This window comes from Theropithecus gelada, chromosome 16, assembly GCF_003255815.1.
Source record: "Theropithecus gelada isolate Dixy chromosome 16, Tgel_1.0, whole genome shotgun sequence".
Lineage (NCBI taxonomy): Eukaryota > Metazoa > Chordata > Mammalia > Primates > Cercopithecidae > Theropithecus > Theropithecus gelada.
The window spans coordinates 72,983,786-73,008,052 of record NC_037684.1 but is presented as its reverse complement, the minus strand read 5'-3'; the positions used below and the strand labels follow the sequence as shown (position 1 = coordinate 73,008,052).

Genomic DNA, 24,267 nt, shown 5'->3' with positions numbered 1-24,267 from the left:
TACTTTAGCCTTGTATGGTTTGAAATCTGGTAATGAGATGCCTCTGGCTTCGTTTTTTTACTTGGGATTGCTTTGGCTATTCAGGCCCTTTTTTGATTCCCTGTGAGTTTTAGGAGTATTTTCTCTAATTCTGTGAAGAGTGACAGTGGTACGTTGATAGGAATTGCATCAAATCTGTAGATTGCTTTGGTTAATATGGTCATTTTCACTGTATTGATTCTTCTAATCTATGAACATAGGGCATATTTCCATTTGTTTGTGTCATCTATTATTTCCTTCAGCAGTGCTTTCTAGTTCTCCTTGTAGAGATCTTTCACCTCCTTGGTTAAGTATATTCCTAGATTTTTTTTGTTGTTGCAGCTATTGTAAAAGGGATTAGGTTCTTGATTTGATTCTCACCTTGGTCATTCTTGATGTTTACTAGTGCTACTGATTTGTGTACATTGATTTTGTAACCTGAGACTTTTACCAATTTCATTGATCAAATCTAGGAGTCTTTAGGGTTTTCTAAGCTAAAAGATTATGTCATAGGCAAACAGAGATAGTTTGACTTTCTCTTTTCCAATTTGGATGCCCTGTCTTTCTTTCTCTTATCTGATTGCTCTGGCTAGGACTTCCCAGTTTTATTCTAAACATGCATGAAATAAGAAGTAAAATGGAAAGTAATTGATGATTAGTTTATTCCATATCTCTCATATGCAGAAAAAATTAATTCCAAATTCAATGCTGAAACACACATTATCCTTTACTTTTATATTAGATATTAGATCCTGTCTTGTTCCAAAAAGAGATTTTAAAATTGCTTATAAAATACATAAGAATCAAGAAGATAAGTTGAAAGTGTTACCAAAAAGAGAAACATAAAAAGGATGGGGGTAACAGTTACTAGACAGCTTAGCCTAGTCTTGGATTACAGTAATCTGCAGATACATGTTGTGTGAATGACATCTGAAGGTGTTATCTTACACTGTAAATGATTTTTATGGCTACACATACAATATTTCATAAAGATGAAAATGCATTTCTAGTGAATTTCTAAACTTGTTTGTAAACAGTAACTTCTTTTAAATTAGCTAACTCTAAATGATCTGTTCTAATTAACTAATTTTCAACTTGCATAACGTGAAAAAGAAGTAATTTTCTTCAACTTGTTACTTTACTGAAACATTTCAAATATGCTTTTCCGTAATATTTACCAGGGTTACTAGTAACCGAAACTTACCAGGTAATGGACTGTTTCTTTCCTCACTACCTTTTAAATATATATGTCCCTTGGAAGAGACTGAAGTGAGAAATTAAAAGCATGAGAACTAGAAAGGAAAGAAGAGCATAGGAGTTTCTATGAGGATAATAAACCCACATGGGAAGAGCCAGATAACAAAATCAACTTTTTTATTTTCTAACAAAACACATTTTAATGTAATCCATATTTAACTGCAGACTTGCCTTAAAACAAGAAAAAGAGGAGAAAGGAAATGCTGTCATGTTATATAATAAATATAGTGAACAGTTAAGACTAAAAGAAGAGGAATGTGGGAAAGAGGTTGAAACGAAGCAACGACTTAAATGGACACTGAGAAGACTCGTTAAGGAGTTGAAGACAGTAAGAAACAGCTTGGATCTGGTAGATTAATCTTTGGTGAAAACTTCATATTTCTAACTTTATGTTTCATCTATATTACTTATAATTTTTTTGGCTTCATGTATATAATTTAGGTTTAAAACAAACCAAAACTGTTATCTCCTCTTAAAAGTGAACCATGGCATTTATAGTTAAAATTATTTACTGTAAACCTTGGTATCTAGTAGATGCTTAGTCTATGTTTTCAGAATGGAGGATAAGTTGAGTTTAATCACTAACATAGATGTTCATTTGCACATTGTTTATGTTAATATACAGGCTAAATAGCTTTGAAACTATAATGACACTAGTTAAATGTTTTGAAAGAAATTTTATTTCACAATGCTGTATCTTCCCATATTTAAGAACTGTTTTTCTCTTTGACAAATTTAGCTGTCATGTGTGCAATTAAGATTTGAGCGATTCTTGAGGGATAAAAGTTCTTGTGCTTTAACAAGCTACTTCCTTTTAACCGTTTTATAAGAGAAAGTCTGCTCTTAATTAACCTTTTAGACTTTCTTTTTCAGTGCTATTAGACCAAAACCTCCATGTTATCTCTAGGTTGTGCAGGAGCGAAACGATGTCCAGAAGCAACTTTCTGAAGAACAGAATGCCAGAATATTACAAGATCAGATTCTGACGAGTAAACAAAAGGAGCTAGAAATTGCTCAAAAGAAAATTAATTCTGAGGTATTTTCTTTAGTTATTTCCAAATATATTTTTGTATGTGAATGTATTTTAAAAAAACAACTCTATGCAACTTGGAAAGTATAATGGATTTTTGAACCACACACACACACACACACACACACACACACACACACACACATATATACACATTTAAGGGTGGTGATAGTGGTTCTGGCAGTTTTGGCCCATTGGATAAAATCATGTTCTTTTTTTTTTTTTTGAGACGGAGTCTCGCTGTGTCGCCCAGGCTGGAGTGCAGTGGCGCGATCTCGGCTCACTGCAAGCTCCGCCTCCCGGGTTCACGCCATTCTCACGCCTCAGCCTCCAAGTAGCTGGGACTACAGGCGCCCACCACCGTGCCCGGCTAGTTTTTTTGTATTTTTAGTAGAGACGGGGTTTCACCATGTTAGCCAGGATGGTCTCGATCTCCTGACCTCGTGATCCACCCGCCTCGGCCTCCCAAAGTGCTGGGATTACAGGCTTGAGCCACCGCGCCCGGCCGTTCTTTTTTTTTTTTTTGAGACGGAGTCTCACTCAGTTGCCCAGGCTGGAGTGCAGTGGCACAATCTCTGCTCACTGCAGGCTCCGCCTCCTGGGTTCATGCCATCCTCCCACCTCAGCCTCCCAAGTAGCTGGGATTACAGGTACCCGCCACCGCGCCTGGCTAATTTTTTGTATTTTTAGTAGAGACGGGGTTTTGCCATTCACAGGATGGTCTCGATCTCCTGACCTTGTGATCCATCCACCTCGGCCTTCCAAAGTGCTGGGATTACAGGCGTGAGCCACCATGCCTGGCCCAAAGTCATGTTCTTAATTCAACTCTGCAAGAGTCAAGTAGTGACATTCACAGTAGCCTTATCCAAAGGAGAAACCTTTGTTATTTTTCATAGGAATTAATGATCTTTCCACAATCTCAAAACCCTTGCTACTAACAACAGACGTTCTAGTTTTCAGACATGATTTCATCTTCCTAACATATTAATGGAGAGGTCACATTATTATTTCCATTGGTAGTAAAGATGAAATGTAAAGCCAGTTCAGAGGCTATACTTCAGATGCCATTCCCCTTACTTTTGAGGAGAGTAACAGTTTGCTCCAAGTAACCTCTCATATCAGTGCAAAGAACTTTGAAAACAATGATATGCCATAATATAAACTTAGTGATAATTTATTGGTAAGTATTTTGTTCCCCTGTTTCATGCTTATTTCTGTTTCAAACATTATAAAGAGGAAACAGAAGTTATTGCTATATTTCTATATTTACAACACAGAAGTAATCGTGATTTGGTGGAAGAGCACTAGAAGTAAAGTAAGAGGACCTAGGGAAAATCCTGCAGCTTGCATATTTTTTGACCTTTCCTTTCAGAATTGTGACATAAATGAGTTCAGTGATGTATGTATAAGTGCTTGGTACAAGGCCAGGCGCAGGGGCTCATGCCTGTAATCCCAGCACTTTGGAAGGCTGTGGTGGGTGGATCACTTGAGCCCAGGAGTTCCAGACCAGCCTGGGCAGCATGGCGAAACCCCATCTCTACAAAGAGTACAAATAAGTTTAGCTGGGTGTGGGGGCGTGTGCCTCTAGTTCAGCTACCCAGGAGGCTGAAGTGGGAGAATCACCTGAGCCTGGGAGGCCAAGGCTACGGTAAGTCTTGATTGTGCCACTGCCCTCTAACCTGAGTGATGTAGTGGAGACCCTGTCTCGAAAAAAAAAAAAAAAAAAAAAAAAAAAAAAAAAAACCTAATATAATGCTTAGATTTAGCATTTATGAATAAATGTAATTCTTATATAACTGACAATAAAAATGTTAGAAAAATAAAATGGCTATAGAATATTCTCAGGAAAAAAAAAACCAGAACTTAAAGTTGGGAAATTTCCTTTGTCCAGATATATGCAAAGCTACAGCTTTTACCATAGGGTGGTGTATAGGTTAGATGTTGGAGTGTAAAGCCAATTTTTTAATGTAATCACATTTATTAATCTTTCATTTTATGCCTTTGAGTTTGTTGTAATTCAGGGAAAGTCTTCCAATTCTGAGATGCTTAAAAATGCTCCAGTCATTTATTTTTTACTTTCATGGATTCATTATCTTCAAATAAATTTATGCAAGTTTTGGGAATTTATGTTCTATGAGGTTTGAAGTTTCGATCCAATATTTTTTTCCAGTTGGATATCCACTTATGGCAATCTTTTCATTGTATACATGTTCAGGTTATTCTTTAATTTCAGAGGAAATCATGATATGTCATTTTATTGAGTGCTACTAAATGTTTCCTTTCTTACTTAGATTTCTCATAGGCATAAAAAAGAAAAGGATCTCTTGCATGAAAATTGCATGTTGCAGGAAGAAATTGCCTTGCTGAGACTGGAAATAGATACAGTAAATAATCAGAACCAGCAAAAGGAAAAGAAATATTTTGAAGACATTGAGGTTGTGAAAGAAAAGAATGATAACCTTCAAAAAATTATAAAACTAAATGAGGAAAAATTAACAGAAACAATACTGCAGTACAGTGGACAGCTGAACGATCTGACAGCTGAGAATAAAATACTCAATTCTGAACTGGAAAATGAGAAACAGAACCAAGAAAGACTGGAAATAGAAATGGAATCGTATCGTTGTAGACTGGCTGCTGCTCTACATGATTGTGATCAAAGTCAGACATCAAGAGACCCAAAACTTGATTTCCAGAGAACAAGACAAGAGTGGATTCATTTACAGGACAAAAAAAAGGTTGATATTTCTGACCTACAAGCTAAGACTGAGATTCTTTCTGAAAAACTTTCTAATGCTGAAAGTAAAATCAGCAGCCTACAAATTCAGCTGCATAACACAAGAGATGCTGTTGAAAGAAAGAGTTTGATTTTGGAACGTTTGCAAAGAGACCTCAGCCAAACACGCTGTGAGAAGAAAGAGATTGAACAAATGTACCAAACTGAACAACGCAAACTGAAGAAATACATTGCCAAGCAGGAATCTGTAGAGGAGAGATTATCTCAACTACAAAGTGAAAATACATTGCTTCCACAGCAACTTGATGATGCTCACAAGAAAGCTAACAGTCAGGAAAAGACAATCAGTACTATCCAAGACCAATTTCATGCTTTTGCCAAAAATCTTCAAGCTGAGAGTGAAAAGAAGATTCTTTCACTACAAGAGAAGAACAAGGAGTTGATGGATGAATATAATCATTTACAAGAAAGAATGCATCAATGTGAGAAAGAGAAAGCACAAAGAAAAGTAAGTATTAAGAAAGATAAAATATTTTTCAATCTTCCTGATAGAAAATGTAAAGTAATATTTGGTTATGGCTAAATGGTGTATCTGTAGCAGGACAAGCCGCAGACAAAACCCCTCAGACACGGAGATAGTGAAGGGAGTGGCTTTAATCAGCTGGGAGCGTCGACAGGCTAGCCTCTTAAAGTTCGAGCTCGTCAGGTGCTCAACTTCTGTCCCTTTAAAGGACTCACAACTCTAAGGGGGTCCACATGAGAGGGTCGTGATTGATTGAGCAAGCCAGCGGGTATATGACAGGGGCTGCGAGCGCCACCAGCGATCAGAGTGAAACAGAACAGAACAGGAGGTTTCACAATGTCTTTCCATACAATGTCTGGAATCTATAGATAACATCAGTTGCTAGGTCAGGGGTTGAATTTTAACTACCAGGTTTGGGTCAAGCAGGCCCAGGCCTGGTTTCGGGTCTGGTTCCTAGGTGCTGGGCTACCTGTCTTTAGTTTCACTTCTCTTTCCTTTTCTGAGTATGAAACAATGTAAAACAATGTGAGAGGGTCTCTCTCTTCCCTCAGTATCTAGTTAAATATAAAAATATATAGATGATAAATGTATTTGCTATATCAGCCTAGAAATGTACAGCAAAAAAGAAGTTAAACCTGAAAGATGCTTTACTTTGAGTAAAGAAATTGTGTCATCTATGAAATTTTAAGTTCAGTTGCAGTGTTAATAGGTACAGACTAATACTCACAATGTAGTCTTATGCTGCTGAAATGATCATTGCAATGCCTTTATGTGGCCCTGTTTTAAGACGATGATGAAGCAGATAAACAGAAATGCTCATATTTGACGTATTTTGAAATTAAGATTCAGTGAGGAGGGTTACTTTGACCGTTAATTCCAGATTTCCCAGGTGAACTGAAGTGTACTCCTGTATCTCATAATACTTTTCCTTCAGTAGTTTTGTGATGTATTTAAGTTGGTATAATCTTATTTTTATTCATATCAATTTGACTTAAATCTGAGACGATTTCAGTCTCAAATTACTTGTTATGACCTCTCAATTCTTTAAAGGCATTTACTTTTCTTTCTTTCTTTCTTTCTTTCTTTTTGAGATGGAGTCTTGCGCTGTAATTTTTGTATTTTTAGTAGAAACGGGGTTTCACCATGTTGACTAGGCTGGTCTTGAACTCCTGACCTCAGGTGATCCACCAGCCTCAGCCTCCCAAAGTGCTGGGATTACAGGCGTGAGCCATCGCACCCCCACCTGAAGGCATTTACTTTTTATTAAATCATAATTTGGGACAGATGTGAATTTCAGAAAAGCCATGTTAGATTTAATCTTACCACTGGTATTTATAATTTACTTTGAATGTTTTTACAAAGAATTTGCTCATAATTTTCATTTCAAGTCTCACTACCTATCATTCGGATATAACTTTGACCAGTACAGAGGTAATTGTGGCTATCTGTGATTTACTTGTTTGGCATTGAGTCCCATTTTCCAACTAATGAGAGGTGGCAGGATTCCACATATAGCAGGAATGGACTGAATAGGTGAGACAGTTGTAGGAGCTGAGGTCAGGAGGGAGGTAGAGGCCAGGTTACCTAGGGCCTCAAAGGCCATTGGAATTTTACTTGTATTCTGAGATAAAAATCTTTTGGAAAGATCTGAGCAGGCAATTGAATATGCAAGGAACTCTGAGGTTGATTTGAGCTTCTAATAAAAAAGAAGGGGAAAACATTTCACAGTGTGGGATATACCACCAACAGCCCCACCCACGAACTGATTTCTTTTTTAGACTTCAGTAGGTTGTTAAGCATTGCAGATGTTTCAGGGAAGAGTGAATAGTGGGCTGAATCTATTGCCTAAGTTAACAGAAAACTGATTTGGCAGGAAGATAACACCTTCTGTGTCCTTGACTGAATTCAATAATAAACAAGAATGTGTGCACATAAGGAGGTGAACCATATATGTGTTGATATTTTTCAAGGTATGTATGTTAGAGTTAAATCTTACTACCATAATTTAATAATACGGTGATTTATAAATCAGTAACAATTAAAAATACCTTCACAGGTAGTTATGAGACAACTCCAACAAGAATGGACCGATCCCCTAAAACAACAACCTACATCAGAGGCTACATCACGTTGTCACATTAATTTAGATGAGACATTCAATTCAAAGAAGAAATTGGGTCAAATCAGAAGTGAAGTATGTATGAAACATATCAACAGTTAATCTATAGGTGGTGAAATAATGTCAGATGTTTTAGGATACTAATTGCAGTGGATGACTTTCTTTTGTATTTTTATTATAATTCATTTTATTACAATTTTATTATGTTTATAATGCACTTGTTTCTTAACCTCTGGCTTTCATTCTGTCCTTTTCTCCTCATAAGTACATACATTTTAAAAATAAGGATCATTTCCAAAGACCCTTAAGAAAGTTGGGAATTATTCAGTATTCCTCACAGAAGTTGAGAGACTTTTTTTTTTCTGTGAAGTGGTATTTTTTAGTAATTTCTCTATTGCCATGGTGAGGCAAGCCAGATTAAATTGTAGGATAATGCTTAATAGAATGTTCCAGAAAATTGTCTTATTTCTTATCTTTACTTTTGTGAATGGGTACAGAATCTGTGTATATTTATTTCATGAATTTCAGGATAACTTGTACAGAAAGGCCATAGTACTGTTCTTCAAAATGCAAATGTTTTAATTTACAAACTACTTGAAATGTTAGGCACTTCCTTCATTTTCCTTTCATTTTAAATATATTGTGCTTTTTTACAAATCATGTATAGTATGTACATCCAAAGTACAGAATTAAGAGATGTATCTAGATTCTACCACTGAATTTTTTTTTTTTTTTTTTTGAGACAGAGTCTCGCTCTGCTGCCCAGGCTGGAGTGCAGTGGCGTGATCTTGGCTCACTGCAAGCTCCGCCTCCCGGGTTCATGCCATTCTCCTGCCTCAGCCTCCCGAGTAGCTGGGACTACAGGCGCCCGCCACTCTACCACTGAATTTTTAAAAACAATTTTGCTGAGACATACTTCTCATACCATACAGTTTACCCATTGAACGTGTACAATTCATGGTCTCTTAGTATATTCCCAGAGTGTGTAACCGTCACCATCATCAACTCTAGGATATTTTCATGACCCTGGAAAGAGCCAGCAATCTGTTTTGTTTCCATAGATTAGCCTACTCTGGACACTACATATCAGCTGGATTACACAATATGTGGTAGTCTTTTGTGACTGGCTTCTACTAAGCATAACATTTTTAAGGTTCATTGTGTTGTAACATGTATCAGTATTTAATTTCACCTTATCGCTGAATAATTTTCCACTGCATAGACATACCACTCATTTATTTAGCGATTCATCAGGTGATGGACCTTTGGATTCTTTCCATATTTTGGCTATTACTAATCATGCTGCTGTGAACTTTTATGTACAAGTTTTTGTGTTTGCATATGTGTTCCTTTCTCTTGGGTGTATACATATGAGTTGAATTTCTGGGTCATATAGCAACTCTTTGCTTAACCTTTTGAGGAGCTGCCAGTCTGCTTTCCAAAGTGGTTGCACCATTTTACATTCCCATCAGCATTGTATGAGGGTTCTAATTTCTCCACATCCTTGCCAATATTTTCATATTTTTGATTGAAAAAGGATTCCAACTTAGAGGTATGAAGTGGTACCTCATACCACATTGATCAAAATCAATGTGGTTTTGATTTACATTTCCCTAGTAATGAATGACTTTAAGCCCGTTTCTATGTGCTTATGAGCCATTTGTATATCTTCTTTGGAGAAATGTCTATTCAAATCCTTTGCCCACATTAAAATTGGGTTGTCCTAAATTTCTGAACTTTAAGAGTTCTTTATATACCCTAGGTGTAAGTCCCTTATCGGGGATGTTTCCAAATATTTTCCATGGCTTCCCTTTTTATTTTCTTTTTTATGATTTATTATGTTTTTAAAATTTATATAATTTTAAATTGTAGAGAGAAGGCCTCACTGTGTTGCCCAGGCTGGTTTTGAACTCCTGAGCTCAAGCAATCCTCCAACCTCAGCCTCCCAAAGTGTTGAGATTACAGCTGTAAGCCACCATGCCCAGCCTCCTTTTCACTTTCTTGATGGTCTCTGTTCAAGCACAGAAGTTTAAATTTTGATGAAGTCCAGTTAATTTTTTTTTTTTTTTTTTTTTTTTTGCAGTCACAAAGATTCATGGCTATGTTTTCTTCTAGGAATTTTATAGTTTTAGTTCTTACATTTACTGGTTCTATTTTGTTACTTTTAGATATGAGATTTGGTGAAAGTCCACCGTTATTCTTTTGCATGTGGATATACAGTTGTCCCAGCACCATTTGTTGAAAAATCTATTCATTTCTCATTTAATTTTTTTACACCCATGTTGAAAATCAGTTGACCATAAAAGTGTGGGTTTGTTTTTAGATTCTCAATTCTAATATATTGAGCTATGTCTATCCTTATGCCAGCAGCAAATCACATTTTAGGAAAACTCGTTTTCAGTCTTGTTGCTTATTACCAGTTGTCTTATGTAAGAATAGAAATTCAAGTAGTAGAATGTCTTTAATTTCACTTTTTGCTTCGTGAAGGAGCGTATAGCCAGCTTATGCCTTGTTGACTCCATGACATGATGAGAGTCAGGCTTACGAAGACAGATCCCATTAATTTTTTTTCTCCAGTCATACCTTTTGTCTCTCACCCAGTGGCTCTCTCTTCACTCCCATTTCCATCAAATCTTGGCCACAGGATATGCTGACTCTGTCTACTATTTATTGCATTATGTTTTATTAACTCATAGAGTCACGTGTAGATTTTAACTATGAAGGGCAGGATTAAGTCTAGGCTGTCATCTTTCCTCGTTGGAAATTGAGCTAATTCGTCATGTTGCAGTTCACAGTTAGATCCTCTTTTGACACAGCACCTGGTTCTCTTGTACAACCGCAGAGCTGAATTCTCTTCTTGGCACAGATCCTACATTCTCAGAAACCAGAGTTCCCTGCATTTACCTCCTTTTGCTTAAACAGAGATTCATAGCTATGCTTTTATAGTTCAACACATAATTCATTGAATAAATACTTAACACATAATTCATTGAATAAACCCATTCAAAGAACAACTTCCAGGAGTGCAGCAACTAGAAATCAGGTCATGTCCAGGCATTTATCAGAAACAAGTAGTCGAATTGGTTGTATGAAATTCAAAATTTCAGAGTCAATTTATATGATATGGAGAAGCATTTTGGTACAACATAAAGATGAGACGCTCTTCCCTTCTCCATACAAATGAGCTTGAAGTAAGGTAAAGGGGAAATTGTGTTTAATAGCTTAACACTCAAAGGACACTACATTTGTTTTACTTCTGAGATTATTAAAACTGATTCCATAATACTTTTTTATTTCCTCATTGAGGAAATCGAAATGAAGACTGAATCCTAGATTGATTAATAAATACCCAAAGCTGCTTATCACTTTTAGAATTTCAGTTCATTGAAATCAGGTACAATGTCTGATTTTTGGTTATTAATCAAGTATTTCTAGTTTTTTCAACTTTATACTTCAAATTATGTATCTCCTTCCTTCCTCATCTCCTCCACGAGTGCATAAGAGTTTTGTTTTTCTCCCCAACCTCACCACGATTTTTTACTTTTGGGACTTTGTTTGTGTTGTTTTTTGTTGTTGTTGTTATTGTTGTTTGTTTGTTTTTGATAGTAGCCATTCTGTGGTGAGACAATATCTCATTTGGGATTTTATTTCCATTTTCCTGTTAGTGATGTTGAGAACTTTTCCATATTTTTGTGGCTATTCATACATCTTCTTTTTAGAAATGTCTCCTTAAATTCTTTGTCTGCATTTTAGGGGGATTATTAACTACTTTTTACTGTTGAGTTATTTGAATTCCCGGTATAGTCTAGATATTAGACTTTCTCAGATGAATAGATTTGTAAATATTGTCTCCCTGTCTACAGATTGTTGGTAGTTTTTTTCACTCTGTTGGTTGCTTCCTTTGCCGTGAAGAAACTTAATTTTAATATAGCCTCACTTACCTATTTTTGTTTTTATGCCTGTGCTTATTTTTGGCATATGCTTGTGATAACTTAGCTATAAAATCTTTGCCTTGACCTGAAGCATTTTCCCTGTATTTTCTTGTAGTAGTTTTATAATTTTGTATCTCATGTTTAAGTCTTTAATCTATTTTGAGTTGATTTTTGTATATGGTGAAGGATAGGGACCTGGTTTCATTCTTCTTGTTCCAGATATCCAGTTTTCCCAGTCCCATTTGTTGAAGAGAGGGTTCCTTCCCCAATGTATGTTCTTGACACTTTTGTTGAAAATCAGGTGTCTGTAAATATGTGGATTTATTTCTGAGTTCTCTATTCTGTTCCATTGGTTTAATTTTCTGTTTTTATACCAAGACCATGCTCTTTTGGTTACTGTAACCTTGAAATATATTTTGAAGTCAGGTAGAGAGATGCCTCCAGCTTTGTTATTTTCCCTCAGGCTTGGCTTGTATAGTCTAGCTTTTTTTGTGGTTCCATATGAATTTTAGGATTGTTTTTTCCATTTCTGTGAAGAATATTATTGGTGTTTTTTTGTTGCAAGTTATAAAGGGCATTTTATTTTTATCTTATTTATTCTTTCTCTTAACTTTTATTTTAGATTCAGGGGGTACATGTGCAGGTTTGTTACAAAGGTATATTGCATAATGCTTAGGTTTAGGGCACAATTGAACCTATCACCCAGGTAGTGAGCATAGTACCTTTTTTCAATCATTGTCCCAACCCAATCCCCCTTCTTATAGTCCCCAGTGTCTATTGCTCCTGTCTTTATGTCCAAGTGTACCCAATGTTTAACTCCCACTTATAAGTGAGAACATGTAGTATTTAGTTACCTGTTTCCGCATCAATTTGCTTAGGATAATGCCCTCCAACTGCATCCGTGTTGCTGCAAAGGACAGTATTTTGTTCTTTTTATAGCTGCATAGTATTACATATTGTTTATGTGCTACGTTTTCTTAATCCAGTGCACCATTGATGAGCTTCTGGCTTCATTCCATATCTTTGCTATTGTGAATAGTTCTGCAGTGAACATAGGGGTGCATGTGTCTTTTTGGTAGAATGATTTGGTAGAATGATTGTGTCTTGACTGAAGTAATTTATCAGTTCCAGGATAAATTGGAAGACTCTTTTGAGTTTTCTAGGTATAGAATCATATAATCCACAAAGAGAGATAGTTTGGCATCTTTTCCTTTTTGGATGCCTTTTCTTTCTTTCTTTTGCCTAACTGCTCTAGCTAGGAGTTCCAGTACTATGTTGAATACATGTGGTGAGACTGAGCATCCTTGTCTTGTTCCAGTTGTCAAGGAGAATGCTTCCAACTTTTTTTGTTCCTTTTTTCTTTAATTTTTTTCTTTATTGTTTTATAGAGACAAGGTCTCACTGTGTTGCCCAGGCTGGTCTCAGACTCCTGGCCTCAAGTGATTCTCCTGTCTTCGCCTCCCAACATGCTGGGGTTACAAGCATGAGCCACTGCACTCAGTCCCTACTTCCAGCTTTTGCCCATTCTGTATGGTTTTAGCTGTGGGTTTGTTACCGAGGGTCCCTTATTATTTTGAGGTCTATTTCTTTGATGCCTAATCTGTTGAGTGTTTTTTTCATGAAGGAATGATGGACGTTATTGAAAGCTTTTTTGCATCTTTTGAAATGATCATATGGTTTTTCTTTTTCACTCGGTTTATGTGGTTAAACACATTTATTGATTTGTGTACTTTGAACCAACTTGAATCACAAATATAAAGCCAACTTTATTGTGGTGAAGTAAGTTTTTGATGTGTTGCTGGATTTTGTTTGCTGATATTTTGTTGAGGACTTTGTTGTCTACATTCATCGGGGATATTGGGCTGTGTTTTCTTTATTTGTTGTGTCTTTGCTGGCTTTTAGTATCAAGATGACGCTGGCGTCATACAATGAGTTAGGGAGAAGTATCTCCTCAATATTTTGGAATAGTTTCAGTAGGTTTGTTAACAGCTTTTCTTTGTGTGTCTGGTGGAAATTGGCTGTGAGTCAGTCTGATCTGGATCTGTTTTTGGCTAGTAGGTTTTTTATTACTGATTCAATTACAGAACTTGTTATTCATCTGTTCATAATTTTAATTTCCTCCTGGTTCAATCTTTGTTAAGTTGTGTTTCCAGGGATTATCCATTTCTTCTAGATATTCTAGTTTGTGTGCATACAGTGGTGTTCATTGTAGTCTCTGAGGATCTTTTGTATTTCTATGGGGTTGGTTGTAATGTCATCTTTGTCATTTCTGATTGTGCTTATTTAGATGTTCTTTGTTTTGTTGTTTTGTTTTGTTTTGTTTTAATTTGTCTAACTAGTGGCCTTCAGTATCATTTATCCTTTTGGTTTCATTGATCCTTTGTATGGATTTTGGGGCCTCAAATTTCTCAGGTATGCTCTGATTTTAGTTATTTCTTTTCTGCTGCCAACTTTGGGGATTTTTGTTCTTGTTTTGTAGTTCCTCTCAGCACAGTGTCAGCTTGTTAATTACTGATCTAACTTTTCGACATATTTGTTTTGTGCTATGAGCTTTCCTCTTATGCTGCTTTTGCTGTATCCCAGAAGTTTTGGTATAATGTTTCTTTTTGCTTATTACAAATAATTTTTTGATTTCTGCCTTAAATTATTTCTTTTCCCAATGTCATTTAGGAGCCAGTTGTTTGATTTCCATGTAATTGTGTGATTTTCAGAGATCTTTTTGGATTTCTATTTTTATTGCAGTATAGTCCAAGAGTATGGTGTCGTGTGATTTCATTTTTTAAAAATTTATTACGACTTGCTTTATGGCCAAGCATATTGTTGATCTTGGAGTAAGTTCTTTGTGCAGATGAGAAAAAAGTGTATTCTGTGGTTGTTTGGTGGAGTATTCTGTAGATGTCTGTTAGGTGCAATTAGTCAAGTGTTAAATTTAAGCCCAGAATTTCTTTGTTAGTTTTTTGTCTCGATGATTTGCCTTAACACTATCAATGAGGTGTTAAAGCCTCCCACTGTTATTGTGTGACTGAGTCTTTTGGTAGGTCTGGAAGGACTTGGTTGTTTTTGAATCTGGGTGCTCCAGTGTTGGGTGGGTATATATTTAGGATAGGGATATCTTCTTGGTGAATTGAGTCCTTTATCATTGTGTAATGCCCTTCTTTGTCCTTTTTTGGCTGTTGTTGGTTTAAAGTCTGTTTTTTGGCTGTTGTTGGTTTAAAGTTTGTTTTTTGCAAGGGGTGACAGATCTTTGTCCATCCCCTTACTCAGAGCCTGTGGGTGCATTACATGTGAGATGTGTCTTCTGAAGATAGCAGACTGTTAGTTCTTGTTGTTGGTTTGTTTTTTTAATTCAACGTGCCACTCTGTGCCTTTTAAGTGAGGCATTTAGACCATTGAATTCAGTGTTAATATTTATATGTGAGATTTTGACTCTGCCATGATGTGTTTAGCTGGTTGCTTTGTACTCTTGATTGTATAGTTGTGTAATAGAGTCTGTGGTCTATGTACTTAAGTGTGTTTTTGTGGTAATGGGTATTATTCTTTCTTTTCCATATTTAGGACCCCCTTAAGAACATCTTATAAATCTGGTCTAGTGGTAATGAATTCCCTTAGTGTTTGTCTGGAAAAGATTGTATTTCTCTGTCACTGATGAGGCTTAGATTAGAGTTACATGAAGTTCTTGGCTGAAATTTCTTTAAGGATGCTGAAAATAGGCCCCACTTTCATCTGGCTTATAAGGTTTTTGCCAGAAAGAGGTCAGCTGTTCACCTGATGCAGGTGTTTTAGCTGCCTGTAAGATTTTTCCTTTCATGTTGACCTTGGAAAGTCTAATGGGCTGTGTATCTTGGGGATGGTTGTAGAGGTTCTGTGAATTTCTTGAATTTTTCCATCAACCTCTCATGAGATTGGGGAAATTTTCATGAACTGTATCCTCAGATATGTTTTCCAAGTTGCATACTCTCTCTCCTTCTCTCTCAGCAATGCCAATGAGTCATAGATTGGTGTCTTTACAAAATCCCACATTCCTCAGATGTTTTGTTCATTTTTAAAATTGTTTTTTCTTTATTTTTGTCTCGGTTGATTCAAAAGACTGATCTTTGAGTTCTGTAATCCTTTCCTCTACTTGGTCTCATCTGGTTTTGAAGTTCCCTCCTGTGTTGAATTTTGCAGCTCCAGAAGTTCAATTTGCCTCTTTTTAAAAATGGCTATGTCGTGTTTCAACTCCTGGATGGTTATACTGGTTCCTTGGATTGGGTTTCAGCTTTCTCTTTAATCTCATTGAGCTTTGTTGTCGTTGAGATTCTGAATCGCATGTCTGTCATAAAGCATGTCATTACACTTCAATCTGGTGAGATTTTATTGCTGGGGAGCTAGTGTGATTTTTTTGGAGGTAATGAAACTCTCTGATTTGTTGAATTGTTGGAGTCCTTGTGCTGATTATTCCTCATCTGAGAGTGCTGCAGTTTCTTTATCTTTTTGAAATTCCTGTCATTTGGATGGGGATTTTTGTTTTTATGTTCTTTTCTTCCCTTTGAGGGTTTGTGGTGTGTATTGTGTATCGTTGATTGGCTTTGTTTCTGGGTGGTTTCAGATGGCCAGGACTCCACACAGGTTCCTTCGTTGTGGCTACTTTCCTGCACTGGGTTTCACAGATGTGTGTTGAAGGTATATAATAATTTTTGTTTGGTGGTGTAATTCAGTCTGCAATCCAGGAGATGGTGCTCTAGAGTACGGGCTGGCAAGCCTCTTTTCTATTTCAGTGTGTTTGCAGCAGTGCTCTGGGGAAGAGGGAGAAGTAGGATTGGGAAGGTGAGAGATAACCCCCTCACCAAATCAGTTCCTGGAACTTGGGAGAGCCCCCTCCAATCACTGGTGCCACACATGAATTTTATGGGCTGCGCACCTCCCACCCTTAGGGCGGCCCAAGCCACAAGTTAGGTTGCTAAGAGACCAACAACTCCCTGGAGACCTACTGGTCCTCTGGGCTTAGTAGAGTCAGAGCAGGTTGTAGAGTATGTCCGTGTGTCTGCGGGTGGTCTGTTACAATGTCAGTCAAGGCGGGAGGATCCCCAGGCAGGGCTGTGGTTCTGTGGGGTGCAGCTGGTGTGGTGCCCATGGCCCAGGGTATTTTGCCCAGCAGACAGTTGTGGGGAACACCCAGCCGCACTTGCCCAACCAGGCCTCCCTCCATTGTCTGCCCCCAGGGCAGGCCCAACTAGGTAGTTTTGTCTCCTATCCTTCCATACCCAGATCACTGGACTATTAGCTGTTTCAGGCTCCCTCAGGCAGAGGCCGTGGACAGACAGGTTACACCCTTCCTGGACAGGTCTTGTAGAACAGGGTTCCCAACCTCCAGGTGGTGGACCAGTACCAGTCAGTGGCCTGTTAGGAACTGGGCTGCACAGCAGGAGGTGAGGGGAGGGCTGGTGAGTGAGCATTACCACCTGAGCTTTGTCTCTTGTCACATCAGCAGTGGCATTAGCTTCTCATAGGAGCACAAGCCCTGTTGTGAACTGTCTACGTGAGGGATCTAGGTTGCGTGCTCTTAATGAGAATCTAATGCCTGATGATGTGAGGTGGAATAGTGTCATCGTGAAACCATCCTCACCCCCGCCGTCTGTGGAAAAATTATTTTCCACGAAGCCAGCCCCTGGTGCCAAAAAGGTTGAGGACTGCTGTTGTAGAGGGAGCTCACTTGGCTCCCACACTGGCATATGAACTCAGGCCTCCCTCTTCTTGGCATTCTGAGAGAGGAAACTTCTCCTGTTCTTGAGCTCAGGCCACAGATACCAGCTCAGTATACTTGAGCAGCGTGCTTGAATCCTGGGGGTATTGAGACCAGGTTCATGACTTTGTCTTCTGGTCCCATGGGGTTGAGCATTGGCTGTGCTGGGGATGGGGGCTGAACTACTCCCAGGCCTCTGGCAAAGCACTCAGATGGGGCAGTGGAGGCTATGCTGTGTGCTTACCCTTGTGTGAGTAGCCAGGCAGGGGCATTGGGAGGGACTGGTGGACAAAAAGGTACACAGACCAGATATGCTGCAGTCCCATGGTAAATGCAGCCCTACTGTCTGCTGGCCTGGCGGTAAACAGGAGCTAGAGTCATTCAGAACAAGGTGGAGAGCCTTGGGGGATGGGTGCCTATGGTCATGTTTTGCTGCAGCTGCACCAGGTGCCAAACCCTCTGGACTGTATGCAGGTTTGAGCTCTGCCTGTGACTATTCGCCAGCCAGTTCCTCTTGCCAATTCAGGTGTCTTTGTGGGTGCAGGGATCTCTGGGAGCTAGTATCCCAGAGTTCCTTGCTGGGAGTGTGGTGCTGCACAGTTCCTTCACTCACCCCTTCCTTAGTTTCTGGATTGGGGAGTGATTCTAGTGCTTGGTGACTCTGTGCAGGCTTCCCAGATTTCTTCCTCTTCATCCTTGATGCCTGCATTACCTCTCTATCAAATTTCAGTGTTTTCTCTCCAAAGACCTGCTTGAAGTGTGATTATTCACTTGATATTTTGGTTTCTTTCTCACAGAGAGGCATTTCCTGGCTGCATGTGGTGACCATCTTGTTTCCCCCTAAAAACATCAAAAATTGGTATTTAATAGAGCTTGCATTGAATCTGTAGACCGCTTTCAGTAATAAAGTCATTTAACCAATATTCTTCCAGTCTGTGAGCATGCAATATCTTTCCATATTTGTGTCCTCTACAATTTCTTTCGTCAGTGTTTTGTAGTTTGTTTGTTTGTTTGTTTGTTTGTAAAGGTCTTTTATCTCTTTGATTAACTTTTTCTGAGGCATTTTATTATTTTGTAGCTAGAGTAGTGGGACTGCCTTCTTGATGTCTTTTTATTCTAGTTGATTATTAGTGTATAGAAATGTTACACATGCCATTGGCACTGTTTTTATATGCTGATTTTGTGGCCTGAACCTTTGCTGAATTTTTTAGTTCTAACAGACTTTTTTGGTGGCATATTTATGGTTTTCTGTATATGGGATCAGGTCATGTGCACTGGGAGACAATTTGACTTTCTATTTTCCAGTTTGGATCCCCTTTATTTCTCTGATGATTTTTGTATCTGTGTCCTTCAGGGATATTGGCATATAGTTTTGTTTTTGTGTCTCTGTCTGGGTTTGACCTTAGAGTAATACTGACCTTTAGAATAAACTATGAAGATTTTGGAATAATTTATGAAAAATTGGTGTTAGTTTTTCCTTAAAACTTTAGAAGAATTCAGAGTAAACTTAACCCAATTTTAGACATTTCTTTGTGGGGATACTTTATTGCTGATTCAATTACATTACCTGTTATTGGTCTGTTCAGGTTTCCATTTCTTCTTGGTTCATTCTAGCTGGTTATACATTTCCAGGAATGTATACATTTTCCCTAGGTTTTGTAGTCTGTTGGCATATAGTTGTTCATAATAGTCTCTCATGACCCCATCTATTTCTTTGGTATCAGTTTTAATATATCCTTCTCTGTTTCTCTTTTTATTTACTTGAGTTTTCTCTTTTTTCTTGTTTAATATGGTTAGTTTATCAGTTGTGTTTATATTTTCCAAAAATCATCTTTTACTTTGAAGGATGTTTTGTTTGTTTGTTTTGCTTTTTTACTCTACCTCATTCAGTTCTGCCCTGCCTTTATCATTTCTTTCCTTCTACTATGTTTGAGTTTTGGGTCCGTTCTTGCTTTTTTGGTTTCTTCAGGTACATTGTTAGGTTGTTTATTTGAAGTCTTTCTCTTTTTTGGATGTAGCTGTTAATTGCTATAAATCGCCCTCTTAGTGCTTCTTTTGTCACTTTCTATAGGGGTTGATTTTTTTCCCCCATTTTCACTGGTTTCAAGGTATTTTTAATCTTTTTCTTAATTTATTGATTGGCCCAGTTGTTCATTCATAAGCAGGCTGTTTAATTTCCATGTGTTTGTACAGTTTACAAAGTTTTTGTCGTTATTGATTTCCATTTTTATTTCAATGTGGTTTGAGAAAATACTAGCTATGAGTTTTTAAACACAATATATGGTCTATTCTGGAGAATGTTCTTTGTGCTAATGAGAAGAATGTATATTCTGCAGCTTTTTAATGAAATGTATAAGTGTCAGCTAGGTCCATGTGGTCTATAGTGCAGGTTCATTTTGATGTTTCTTTGTCAGTTTTCTGTTTAGATGATCCCTTCAATGCTGAAAGTCAGGTGTTGGAGTCCCTATCTATTATTGTACTGGGGACTATCTGTCTCTTTAGTTTCAGTGATGTTTGCGTTATATATCTGTGTGCTCAGGTGTTGAGTGCATATACCTTTATAACTATTGTATCCTCTTGCTGAATTGATCCTGTTATTATTATATAATGACCTTATTTTTCTCTTTTTTTGTTTAACTTAAGATCTATTTTGTCTAATATAAATATAACTACTCCTGCGTGCTTTTGGTTTTCATTTGCATGGAATATCCTTCCATCCTTTCACTTGCAAGCTATGTGACTTTACAGGTGAAGTGAATTTCTTGTAGGCAGCATATCATTTGGTCTTTTTTGTAATCCATCCATTCTATCTATATCTTTATTTGGGGAATTTAAATCAGGTATAGTCAAGGTTTTTATTGATAGGTGAGGACTTACTCCTTTCATTTTAATAATTGTTTCGTGATTGTTTTGTCTGTCCTCTGTTCCTTTTTTCCTCTTTTATTGTTTACCTCTACAATTTAGTGGTTTCCTGTAGTGATAATGTTTGATTCCTTTCTCTTTTTCATTTTTGTACCTGCTCTACCAATGAGTTTTATAGTTTTTTGATTTTCATGGTGGTAGACACTGTCTTTTTGCTTCCAGATTGAGGACTCCTGTAAGCATTTCTTGTAGGATCAGTCTAGTGGTGATGCATTCCTTAGGTTTTGCTTGTCTGAGACGTTATTTCTTTTTCAGTTTTATTTATTTATTTATTGGAGACAGAGTCTCACTCTGTTGCCCCAGCTGGAGTTCAGTGGCATGAACTCAGTTCACTGCAACCTCTGCCTCCCAGGTTCAAGCAATTTTCATGCCTCAACCTCCTGAGTAGCTGGGACTACAAGCATGAGCCACCATGCTTGGCTAATTTTTTTGTATTTTTAGTAGAGATGGGGTTTTGCCATACTGCCCAGGCTGGTCTTGAACTCCTGAGCTCAGGCAATCTGCCCACCTTGGCCTCCCAAAGTGCTAGGATTACAGGGATGAGCCACTGCACCTGGCCCCTGTTTTTCAGTTTTAAAGGATAGCTTTGCCGGATATAGTATTCTTGACAGGCAGTCTCTTTCTTCCTGTATATTAAATATATCATCTCATTCTCTCCTGTCCTCTAAGGTTTCTGCTGAGAAATACGCTGTTTGTCTGATACAGATTCCCTTGCATGTGACTTGGTGTTTTTCTCTTGCTCTTTGTCTTTGACTTTTAACATTTGACTGTGATGTGCCTCAGAGAAGACTTTTTAAATTGTATTTCTTTGGGGATCTTTGAGATATCTGTATCTAGATGTTTATGCAACTCCCAATATTCGAAAAATTTTTGGCTCATGATGGCCCATATATAACATACACTGTCTTCTTTCTTTTTCTTTTCTTTTTTTTTTTTCCTTTTTGCTTTTTATTTGTCTGACCTCATATAAAGACCTCTCTTCAAGTTCAGAAATTCATTCTTCTGCTTGATCTAGTCTATTGCCAACATTTTCAGTTGTTTTTATTTTATGTACTGAATTCTCAGTTCCAGGATTTCTGTTTGGTTCCTTTGAATGCTGTCTTTTTCATTGTTGAATTTCTTATTTAGATCATAAATTGTTTTCCTGATTCCTTTGCATTATTGTATATCTCACTATGTTTCCTTAAGATCATTATTTTGAATTTTATAGGTTTTGTTTTCTTTGGGATTTGTTACTGGAGAATTACTGTATTCCTTTGGAAGTGTCATGTTTCTTTGATTTTTCGTATTTCTTGTGTCCTTTATGTTGATAGCTGTGCAGCTGGTGTAACAGTCACTTCGTGTAGTTTTAGGTGTCGACTTTTTTCTGTAGATGTATCTATGTTGTTGGTTGAATATGGTGCTTTGGCATTGATGATGGGGGAGGTGCATTGGTGTAATCTCCATATACTTATGTTTTCTTCTGCTGTAATCAACATCAGTGTCAGGTAAGTTCCTCAGTGGCTTACGGTGTAATTGTTAGTAGTGGGGGATGCTGTGGTGAGGCCTTGATGGTGATGGGGAGGACAGCAGGCCAGTCCTCAGGCACATTGATGGCATATACAAGTACTAGACTGGCAGCACCAGGCCAGGCTTGCCAGTTTTTGGTGGCAGTAGGGTACCTGAGTGGGCTGGCCCTTGGGCCTCCAGGTGGTGTGTGCTGGGATCAGAGGTGGCAGTAGCAGGCCAGCCCAAAGGACCTTGATGACACTTGTGGCACTGGAGATGACAGTAGCAGCTGGGGGTCGGACCTCGGATCCCTTGGTAGCATGCATGGGCACTGGTAGTGGTGAAAGCGGGCTGCATGGGCATTTCTCTAGGCGCCTGTGAGGAATATTTGGGTGGGTACCTATGGCAGTGTGTGGAGCAGGTTTGTCCACAGGTTCACTGAAGGCATGTGCAAGAGACTTTGTCAGTGGCTGGTGAGGCAGCCCTGTCTTTATGCTCCTGGATGCCTTGTGCAGGTGCCGGTGGGGCAGTAGGACTGTCCTTGGTGTTAGTGGTAGATGGCGCCTGGGTAAATGCACACAGACCTGGTTGGGGTGGGCTGCTCCTCAGGGCCCTGGACAGTGTATGTGAGCACTGAAGCAACAACAGCAGAAACAAGCAAAGTAGCCTTGTCTTCAGGCTCTCATATGGCTCACATGGGCACTGCCCCTGGTGGGTTTGGCAGGCTTGTTCTCAGGCTCCTTCATGGTACACTTGAGTGGGCCAGTTCTCCGGCCTCCTAAACATATGCACAGGTATGCATAGTACTGTCACTGAAGGGGACAGGGCTGCTGGTGGTGGCAGTGGTATCAGTCAGGTGGCTCCCAGGCTCTGGAGAGCACACACTTAGGATCCCTTTGACCTAGAACAGTTTCCCTGGTGGGCTATTAGGTGACTACCTATTACCACAGGTATAGGGGGCTGTGGGGCTAGGGATTTGGGGGAATCTGTCCTGGCTTTGAGATGATCCTGGCTGGACTGGCTACCTCAGTTCCCTTTCCTTCTGTCATCAGAGGATCCCTATCAATTTCCTGCTGAATTCCAGTATGCTGTCTTTGATGCTTTCCTCAAGGTGTGGTTACCTACTTGCTGGTTTGGTTTTTCTTTTTCAAAGAGATGAGCGCTGGATATTCCCAGTCAGCCATCTCGATGATATCTTTGTCTATGCTGTGCATATTAAGGAATGTATAGACATGTTTTAAAACCTGCACAATTAGCCCTATAACTACAATTCTAAAAATTTCTACCACTTGAAAAACACACTCATTTGTAATTATTACCTCCCACCCTATACACAGGTTTCATTTTGTATGGCAGGCTCAGGCTTAAAGTGCAAGATTCTAACCCCCCACCACACATATACATGTTTCATTTAATATGGCAGCAAGCTCAGGCTTGAAGTTCAAGATCCTACCATCTTTATCACGTCCAGTAGGGATTCACCCTGGGTTGTGGTTTCTGTGGTATAACCCCTTGAGTGCATATCTTGTCAACACAAAGACTTAACTAAAGGTACAAGTTATCTACAACTCACCCACCCAGCATTCTTCTAAACTGCTAGAGACCCTCCTATTGAACAGAGAGAAAATGGGAGTCACAAACGAAATACTAGACCATAGCAGTTCTGAAATACAGCCTGATGTGTACTTCCACTTCTTTGATTTGGACTTTGTGGGAACCATCCTCTGTGGTTGTTTGTGCTGCCTTCTTGGTTCTTTGTTGTATCCTTTTTGTATCCTTTTCATAAGCAATGACCTATGTTTTCAGCTAAGTAGTTTCTTCAGCCAGCTTTCTCCCTATAGAACTTCTTAGGTCCTAAGGCCTCTTCATTTTTACTGTCTTGGTGTCTTTTAATCCAAGCTAGCAAGCAGTGTTATTGTTACTACGATTCTCTTAAATACTTAGAGTCTCTTGTGAATTTTACTTGGGTTCTTGTCATGGAAAAACCTCTTGTCCAGATCTCTTTGAGATGAGCACTTCACCTTGTGCTTCCTGTGAAGCTATAGTAGGACAGTGCCTTAAGATGCATATACCCTTAAGATCTTTAAGGGAATTTGAGGCACCACCTTAAATCTTTCTGAGGTCTTAAGAAAGGGTCTTACACTGACAATCTTGGCTTCACCTTCAGACTGTGTTCTCCTGGCAGCACCCTGGATTTGATCTTATCCCAGAGGCCATTTATCTCAGCAATACAGGTGCCCCTCAAGTTAGGATGGGGTTATGTCTGGATGATGTTTGCATTTGTTATGACTGATATTTTCAATTTATGGGCCATCATAAATTGCAAATATCAGAAGTTGTGGGTGGGTTTTCCATTTATAATAATTTCCATTTACAGTGACTTTATCCTGATGTAACCACCCCTGTAAGCCAAGAGGCTTACACATACCATTTTGTTACTCAACACATATCATTTTCACACTATTAGAAAAAGTCAGAAAATGGTGAGTCGAACCATGCTAAGTCAAGGACTGTCTATA

The 24,267-nt window shown here is 38.4% G+C and overlaps 1 protein-coding gene across 1 annotated transcript in view; it reads left to right on the top strand.

The window, feature by feature from the left end:
* LOC112610185 (coiled-coil domain-containing protein 144A-like) overlaps window positions 1-24,267 on the top strand; it is a 90,088-nt gene that overhangs the window by 54,481 nt on the left and 11,340 nt on the right. Inside the window, exons 10-12 of the mRNA XM_025363509.1 lie at window positions 1,441-1,624; window positions 2,183-2,311; window positions 4,597-5,550. Coding sequence (XP_025219294.1) covers window positions 1,441-1,624; window positions 2,183-2,311; window positions 4,597-5,550 — 1,267 coding nt within the window. The remainder of the gene's footprint in view (window positions 1-1,440; window positions 1,625-2,182; window positions 2,312-4,596; window positions 5,551-24,267) is intronic.